General features: G+C 46.9%; 1 protein-coding gene and 1 pseudogene across 2 annotated transcripts; one reads left to right on the top strand and one right to left on the bottom strand.

Moving 5' to 3' along the window:
• Positions 1-59: 59 nt before the first annotated feature.
• On the bottom strand, positions 60-6,981 carry LOC100280384 (uncharacterized). The gene is made up of 5 exons (NM_001153309.2): positions 6,810-6,981; positions 6,397-6,622; positions 2,195-2,639; positions 1,492-1,566; positions 60-876 (listed from the first exon to the last, which is right to left on the bottom strand). Exons 1-5 carry the CDS (start codon positions 6,873-6,875, stop codon positions 378-380), a joined length of 1,311 nt encoding a protein of 436 aa, NP_001146781.2. The 5' UTR covers positions 6,876-6,981; the 3' UTR covers positions 60-377.
• A 522-nt stretch (positions 6,982-7,503) lies between these two features.
• On the top strand, positions 7,504-8,402 carry LOC100384025 (uncharacterized; annotated as a pseudogene). The gene is made up of 2 exons (NR_157340.1): positions 7,504-7,906; positions 8,001-8,402. The product of NR_157340.1 is annotated as an uncharacterized protein (transcript).
• The last annotated feature ends 421 nt before the right edge of the window (positions 8,403-8,823 follow it).

An 8,823-nucleotide genomic window follows, 5' to 3' on the forward strand; every position in this document is an offset into this window, starting at 1 on the left:
TAACTTAGATTATAGAATCTAGACAGACTATAATCCTAAATAAACAACCACTAAAAGGAAGAAAAAAGAAACAATGCAGCAGCTATTAAGTAGATAAAAATATAAATAAGCTCTGGGCATCAGATTATCCAATGTTCACAGAGTTAAAATCCATCATCCACAATATACACCGAGTTTCCTGCAAAATTTCTGTACAATTTACAACTTGGCTCATTTTCTACGAGATCAATGAGAACTGGGAAGCTATAACCATGGTTTGGGCAGGTGGAACTTGGTCCTACAGAAAGCAGTACTACACGTCTACACTCCTGAACCACATAGACATAGGTGAGTATATCACAACTGCATCGACAAACCTATAAAATCGTGATGACTGCTCATGCAAACTTCAGTGCAGTGATTGCCAGGAGAGTTAATGCCCTGAAGAGGATCTCGTTCACACTTTTTTCTATTTTCACTGCGACCTCGTCATCCTCGATATTCATGCCACTTCGGCTTCTGAAAATGCTGGCGATGGTGTCACGCAATCCATTGACTGCCCAGGATAGCCAGAAGAGTCCGAATCCGACGCTGGTGCTAAGCAGTCGGGCAGAAGCAAAAGGAGTCCTCATGCCATTAGACATCTTGCACATAACTGACAGGAGAATAGCCAGTCCAGTTCCAGCAATGCCGATAGAGCATTGCGTTAAAAGTTCAGTGATCTCAGGACCAGCCTTTTTCAGCGAGAGGATTGTCGAGCTGCTCCTGTCCTTGTCCAGCAGGATGGATAAAATAACCTCGCTAGCATGTATGTAGTTTCTCTGATACGAGTCACGTTCTTTGATGTTTTTCACTTTATGTTTCTTCTTTGACAAAGATTTTGAATTAAAATCAGTACTGCACATTTAAAAAAACAACAGAACGTATCAATATCTTGACTGTCTAAAAAGGTGGAAACAACAATCTAAAATGTAGCAAGAACATAAAAGTTAAATGTTCCAAATGTTTCTGCACCCGCATGTAAATTTAAAGAATTCATTTAGAACATTACATATCAAGGTTAAATGAAGACCTTCCACAATTAAAGGTCTTTCATGCATGTTTAAGCCCCAAAATGATGACTTACGCATACTTCTGGCACAGACAAAACTTTATAACCACTTAAAAATGTTCAAAATAACAACAGTCCCCTCTGCTTAGTGTTTAGCTGTTTGCTAACTTTCATAGAAACTTCCTAAATTCTATAACATGCAGAATAAAGATAGTTACAAAAAAATGCCGACTACTATCTGTGCTGCAAATGATAAGGTCACACCCCACTACAATCAGAAAGATTTATGCTGTGCTGACAATTGGCATAACACTAAGCACTGCAGTACTCAGTATCAAAACTTCTAAAATAAGTGAAATGAGAAAATAGCATGGGGGATGGCATAACTAATAATGTTTGAAAGCAGCAACATGAAGTAACATATGCCTGATCATAAAAAGGAAGCAAAAAGAATGCAGTACCTTTTTGAAACATCAGCAGTTGTGCCTGCTAATTTTAAATTGGATACTTGGCTGTTAGCCCTAGAACGTCTTTTCCTGTTTATGCAAAAAGTACCATGCCATGTAAATGTGATAAGTGGAAGTGTACTGGCAATAACAATTAATAATACATAAATGAACCATAATGTTCAAACTTCAAAGATCACAAGTTGACAACTAAACCAGTGGACATCAATCCGTAACTTATAAACAAATCATTGGCATAGAAACTACATCCTCTATGTTGAAGGGCAACTTAGGAGACTTCCATGCTCTTCGCATTTCTTACTACCTAGTTATGCATTGCTATTATTCATGCTTCTTGCCTGTTAATCATGCAAGACCATCTAGTTCTGTACTAGCTCATCCATGGGTTCTTAGAAGATAATGGATAAATTATGAACCATTATATCGTATTAATCCATGTGAGGCTCAAGGAAGATTTACAATACACCATCTTGCTCTACCATGATTTATGGAAATTAATGGGTAAGCTGCAGCAAGTTATTAGTTCAAACAGTTTATCTTTAACAGAAAAATAACTATCGCCACATATCAGAAGCAAAGTCACCTAGAATAATCTGTGTCTGTAATCTTACTAACATCATGTGTACTCAGGTCATTAGGCAACTTTTAAATAGCAGTTCAGAGATAAACAATCAGTAATAATGCTTTGTAGTATTACCTCTCAAAGTATGGAACAAGAAATGCAGCCTTGCAGCCACCTGTTTCTCGTCTCGACATGTTGAACGCCAGGAAAATTGAGAGCAAGTCTCTCATCTCATCACCATTGCCAGCTAAGAGGACCCGACCACTTTGATCAATAGTAAGAGCAGCACCATGGGACTGGATGAAGTGCAGAAGAGGATCTGGGATGACAAGTTCTTTCTCTGGCAGATAGTGTTGGGGCTCATTCAACATGAATTCAGGAATTGATAGCTTATCATCCGGCATATATGGATGAGTTCCCATGTTTATTGCTAGAGTCTGTTGCCCCGTGAATTCAGCTAACAAGGATTCATCAAGTTCCTTTACATCAGATCCTGACACCAGAAACTTGAGGAGTTTCTCTTGCCTTGCACATTGCTCCGCAATCCCAAGGCTAAGTTGAACCGAGTCAGGGTGAGAATCTGTTCCAAAGGCATTAAGATGAGATATGAGATGATTGGGGTCAGCCATCAGATGCTATAAAAAGATAAGCATAAACACCTTACTCATAAATTCTTGACCGTGCAACAAAGTAGCATCCTACTGATGTTGTTTTCAAGGTTAAGCATGCATAGAATGAAACCAACTGCACATTCACCTTTTTTTTTGCAAACACAGGAAGATGCTATGGATGTGTAAGTAGATGGTCTTTCAATCCCTGACTTAGGGGGGGGGAGGCTAAGGCTCATGCATGTTGTCTTTTCTATTTTTACCAATAAAAAAACTCGACCTGCGGGGGTAAGACCGCCCCACGGTATTATATTAAGAAGACTTCTCACGCGGGTCAAAAAAAAACCCGAACCTCTGCCCTACCCATACACAGCGGCACCGAAGCCCATGTGAGAACGACCGTGATAGAGGCCAGGCCTTAGACCGTGTCCAGCAGTTCACCCATATGGTCATCCTTTTGGATGACTTATCCAAAACATTGTTTTGCACTATAGACTGTATTGTTCGCAGAGTGAAGTTTGAATATGAGTATATGGATGGGTAAGCTGCTGGAGATAGCCTTAGACTTGTACTTTGACGTGGGACAAACAAGACGATTTTTTTAACAACAACCTGAAAATTCGCTCCCACGAGGAGTCAAACCCAGGACCTGAGGAGTGCTACTCAGACCACCTAACCAACTCGGTTAGAGGCCGTTTTGAACTATTTTTACCAATGAGCAACTACTTCACCCCGCCCCCCTTATGAACTTTGATGGAAATCAACTTCTTTCAATCAGGTACTAAGGTTGGTTCCAACCCTTCCAACCTTCATCGACCGCCATATCAGCTATCGACGGCACTATCGACCCTTATCTACCGCAGGCCGCAGCGCTCCACTGCACAACCTTTACCGTCAACCTAGCCACCTCAGCGTCACATCACTTTTTATTTTACAGACATTTAGTTAAAAACGAAACATGACGTGTTATTGAAAAAATCATCCAATTATATAATTAAGCCAATAAAATTTACATAATTCATAAAAACAAGTAAAATGTAAAAACTTTTAAAAAATAAAAATTGCATAATTCATAAAAATAACCAATACACTACTACTACTCTTCGTCATCTTCCTTTTCCACCTCTTCTGCATCTTCTTTCTCATTTAATTTAAATTGCTTTGTCACCATTTTAAAGGACAACTTGTAGACCCTTTTCATATCTTCGCCCATATCAATGATGAAGTGATCCAACAACCTATTGAATTGCTCAAACAATTTAGATTGAGCCATCATTTGGCTAGCCTTGTAGAGCTTGTTCAACATCCTCTTCCTCTTCTCTATGACTGGAGACTCGTTGTTACTTGTTGCTAGCCCCTTCCCCTTGCGTTGAACTCTTGCCTTATCGCAACCAATAGGGTGCGGTGCGCTCACACTATTCGGTGATGCGGAGATATAATCATCATCCAAATTGAAACAATATCTTTTGCTTCCATCGATGAAGTCATCATCATTGTGCCTCGTGCACCACATGCTCTAGCTTAAAGTCGGTTTCGCCGGGCATGTTGCGAAAGCTCTCATTGACCGTTTCAAGCAACATAGCATCATCTACTCCACTCGGTCGGGCCGCGTACATGCAGTTGTAGATGTCTTTGAAGAGGGTAATCTTTCGGTTGCTTATCGACCACCGACCATTCAGCTGCTTGAGGGTGCGGTGGCGAGAAACTTCCATGGTGGAGTTGTAGGTACAGACTATTTGGCCTCAGAAGGTCGATCCCTTCTTGTCGTTGCCATCAACGGGTCCACGGAGTGCAGTAGCCACACAAGGACCTGTAAATTTATGAATTCAACGGACTATTGTTTTTAGGGGGAAACTGTAGGGGAATCCCCTCTGTAAATTTATGAATTCAACGGACTATTGTTTTTAGGGGGAAACTGTAGGGGAATCCCCTACAGTGAGCATTTTTCATTTTTATTAGGCAAGAAACGTATGTACATGTAAGAAAAGAGAGAGGAAGAAATAAAGAAGGGATAGAGAAAAGAGAACCGGACTAAAAGCATCTCAAGCTAAAAAAAAACTCGGCCGGGGAGGGAAAGACCGCCCTCCCGGTATTATATTAAGAAGAGACCGAAACAATGGTCCCGGCCGAGAAAATCCCCGAACCCTGGCCCCCCATCACTAACGGGCCGGCGTCAACTGTCCACTCTGCAACGGCCCAACCGGAGGGTGGCGCACAGGACATCGTAACCCGAGAGCGGATGGGGCACAGCGAGGGGATTTTTTTAACCAAGCCTGGAAATTCGCTCCCGAGGGGAATCGAACCCAGGACTTGGAGGTGCTACTCGGAAGTCCTTAACCATTAGGCTAGAGGCCCTTTCGCAAAGCATCTCAAGCTACAATTCCTACATCCATGAAGAAACAAGCAACTTAAGGCTCGGACTAAATCTAGATCCACGGACTATAGTCGACCTAAAATTATATCAAATTCATAAAAATGTGTGTACTTACCATCCTTTCGTCTAGTCCCTTTGATGTTGGAATTGAGGAGCACCAAAGCAGATTGGTTCAAAGCTACATCGTTGTGGCTGCTTGGAGGCACTATCGTGCCTATAGGAGGACGAAATGGAGGGCAAGCACCATAGGAGGGAGGAACACCAAACAAAGGAGCTAACAAAGGAAGAGCACCATATGATCCATATAGAGGAGCACACTATAGATACTCATACAAGTATGGAGGAGGTATGAATAAGTGAAAGGTTGAGGAGAAGCGTCAGTGATAGGAGTTCTAGTGGTGGTAAGAGGACGAGCATCCACGAATGGTCGGTAACGATACGGAGGATATAGTTACGGGAACAAAGGTTGAGGACTTAGAAAAAAGGGACAAGCAGACACATCCTCCCAATGACGATGTATTGGAGAAAGAACATCGAAGAAGACCAGCCTCACACCGGTAGGGGTCTCGGGATATTGTAGAGATTGCTTATTAGGCAAGTCGGGGAAGGTTTAGAAATCCGAACTCCACTTGGGATCCATATTAAAATAGATAGTGGGAGACTCCAATACAAAGGGAAGACAGGTGAATTGGAGAGTGCGGGTGCGAATGAAACCAAACACCGCCCTCTAGTTACAGGGTGGATCTAGAATTTTTTTAAACTTCAAATGTTCAAAATGGCACGATCCAATCAGGAGATGACACGTGGCAACAAGCGTTCGATATCGTCCGATCTCTAGCATGCAGGTCGGTACTGACCAGTTCGACTCTAACGCGATCGTGGCATGCCCATCGATTGACTGGTCGAACCGACCCGTGTTGGAATCGAGCCCGTCAGTACCCATTGCCTGCTCCACCACGGCCGGTAACGACCAAACTTAGACCCACCCTAACACACATCAATTTATTCTAGAAGTCCTAGGCTCCTAAGCTGAAGCTGACATTCAGATCACTCAATTGCGAAAGAAGGTACTATGGACCTGTCTGGCACAACTTATTTTCAGCTTCTTCATATATTTTTCTTCACAGATTTAAGCAGAAGTTATATCAAACATGGAGCTTCTACAGCAGATTATTAATTCAGCTGCTTATCAGAATGGACTAAAAGCAGACAATAGGTAAGAAGTTGTTTTTCACCAGATTATCGGATAAGCTGCTTTTTTAGCCGGCAGCGGTTGTGCCAAACAGGGCTTATGTAAGGATATGATAATGTGCAAGAGAAGCCAGCACTCCAGCAGCCGCAATAAGTACACGAACCTTGCACGTCGATGAGCACGGCCGTGTCGGGCATCGTGATGGCCTGGTAGGCCGCCGGGAGGGCCTGTCCCTGATGGTTGCCGGGCACGACCATCTGCACGGGCTGGCCCTGGTGGTAAGGCACCGCCTCTAGATGGTGGGGCGGATGCTGCTGCAACGGCGCGCAGAGCTGCACGCCGGCGTCCTGCGGTCTCTTACCCTGGAGAGGAAGCACGCCATGGAGCTCCTGTTTCATCGTGACACCACGAATCCCGGAATCCGTCAGCCACAGCGAACCGAAATCGCAACTGGTAAGCCATAGCCGAACCAGTCAGGAACCAGGCGGCCATCGCCCGCCCCACCGGCACAGGCAGTTGACCGACGACAGCCCGGGCGCGAGGGGGGGGGAGGGGGGAGGAGGCCCGCGCGCGTACCTTGGAAGGCGGGAGGACGACGGGGGAGGCGGAGGCGACGGCGAGGAGGGACAGGTCCCCCACCATCGATTGCTGCTCGCGGCCGTGGAGAGATGCGACGATAGGAGGAGGCGAGCGGGCGTGCGGGGTGGTAGGACGGATAAAAACGGGTGTTACCGGGGACGAACGTGTGGAGGCGGCGACGCTGGGGTGGCGTGGAGCGACGGTGGCTTGGGGAAAACCGGGCGATTTAGCCCCGCCGCGGCGGTGGAAAACGAGCGATTGGGGAATTTTTGGCCGGGGCGTGCGGACGGACCGGAAGTCGAGGGCGTTTCTTTTCTTTTCTGTGATGGGCGACAAAGATTCGGGGAATCTGCTGGGGCCGTGGCCCGTGGGTGTGCGTGGACGCTGGACGGTGGACCAGCAGTCCACCACCACCGGCGTCTGATATTTTTTTTCCAGCCCACCAGGGAGAGATCAGGACGAAGGCGCGAGACCACCAGGACTGGATTGTGACCGTGACTCGTGGGTCCCACCTCAAAAGACGGGGCCGCGACCCGAACCCGATCGAGTTCAGCTGCGCAACCAACCTACTAGGCCCAAAAAAAGAAGACAAAAAGGCCCAGGTAGCATACTAGTCTAGCCCAACTTGGGTTTCGCTGAAAAATAAAAACAGAGAGAGAGATGGCGAGTTTCCCGCGGTCTCCCCGCGCGCGCGCCCCCAAATTCCCGCCAGGAGCCGCGCCTGCAGGCTGCAGTGAACCGACAGCGCCCCCGCCCGCCGAGTAGTCGGCATCAGCATCCGCCGAGCCGCCAGCGAGAGAGGGACACACACAGGGGGAACAAGACGACCATGTCCTCCTGGGACGACGACGACGACTCTGCTGCTGCGGCGGCGGCCACGGACGTCGAGCTGCTCAAGCGGGCGTGGCGCGACGAGAAGGCCGCGCCGGAGATCCTCCGCTTCGACTTGCCCCTCGTTTCCCGCGTCCGAGAGCAGATCCAGCTCCTCGTACGCTCTTCTCCCTACCCGTCTTTGCAGTGCCGGAGCCTGAGCTGGACACCTTCGTCTTCTGCAAGACCAAGAGCGACGTAGGCGCGTTCCAGCTAGATGACATGTAAGTGGCCCCGGCCCCAAACACGCGTCTCCACCCACCTCTTTGCCTTGCACCCTTCAAGCTCTGCTGACCTTGACGCTCCCCCTCCTTGAAGAGGCGAGGAGGTCGTGGACTTGGTCGCTGATGACCTCTACGTTCTTCGGTACAAGTCCATCAAGGGACTCGTCGAGAGCAACCGGATCGACCTTGTTTGGTGTCAGTGGCGGTGGCGCCGCGAGCCGTCAGGGTCTGCAGGACACAGCATGCAAGCATGGGAGATGCGACGGCAAAGGCTTGTAAGTTGTAACATGTCATGAATCTTTTGGTTCAGGATTCTTTTCGAGTCGTGGAAAGTAAGGGATCAATGGAAGAAAAATACTAAGCACCGTCGCAGAGGTAAACCTCAGTTGAAAGCCGATGTCTATGTGCCATTCGCATATGGCTTAGGCTTTCCATGTATCTCATAACTTGTGTTAGAGAATTTGGGCCTGGCCCAATAATAAATCTTGTAAATTCCAAAGGTCTATTCACATATGCATGATATAGTGGTAGCTTTAGCACCACATTGCTACTTCAGGTAGAGTGAAACCAACTTAAATAGTTCAGCTGTCTCCACCCAGTTGAAGCTATTGAGGAGTAAAATGTAGAACACTTGCTCGCTCGCCTCACTGGGCGGGGCTGGCATGTTGAATGGTTCAACAATTTTCTTCTCCATCCGGTTGACGACGTGCCATCATGGTTCACTGAGCGGGGCGAGCAATGGGCGCGGGCGCACGACACACACGTGTGAATGGTTCAGCGATTTATTGCCTGTGCATATAACGGGGCAAGACATCGTCCCTAGCACGTGAATGGTTCAGCAATTTCTTCTCCATCCGGTTACCAATGTGCCATCGTGGTTGGGAGAGCAGGATCTTCGATCGTCCCCTCGTGCAGGG

Source organism: Zea mays, chromosome 10 (assembly GCF_902167145.1).
Source record: "Zea mays cultivar B73 chromosome 10, Zm-B73-REFERENCE-NAM-5.0, whole genome shotgun sequence".
NCBI lineage: Eukaryota > Viridiplantae > Streptophyta > Magnoliopsida > Poales > Poaceae > Zea > Zea mays.

Coding starts and splice junctions, on each gene's coding strand:
- LOC100280384 (NM_001153309.2), bottom strand. CDS start 6,875: ATGGTGGGGGACCTGTCCCTCCTCGCCGTCGCCTCCGCCTCCCCCGTC. Junction 2,640..6,396: donor CGTGCTCATCGACGTGCAAG/GTTCGTGTACTT, acceptor CCTTTGGAACAG/ATTCTCACCCTGACTCGGTT. Junction 1,567..2,194: donor CTTGTTCCATACTTTGAGAG/GTAATACTACAA, acceptor TTGCATAAACAG/GAAAAGACGTTCTAGGGCTA.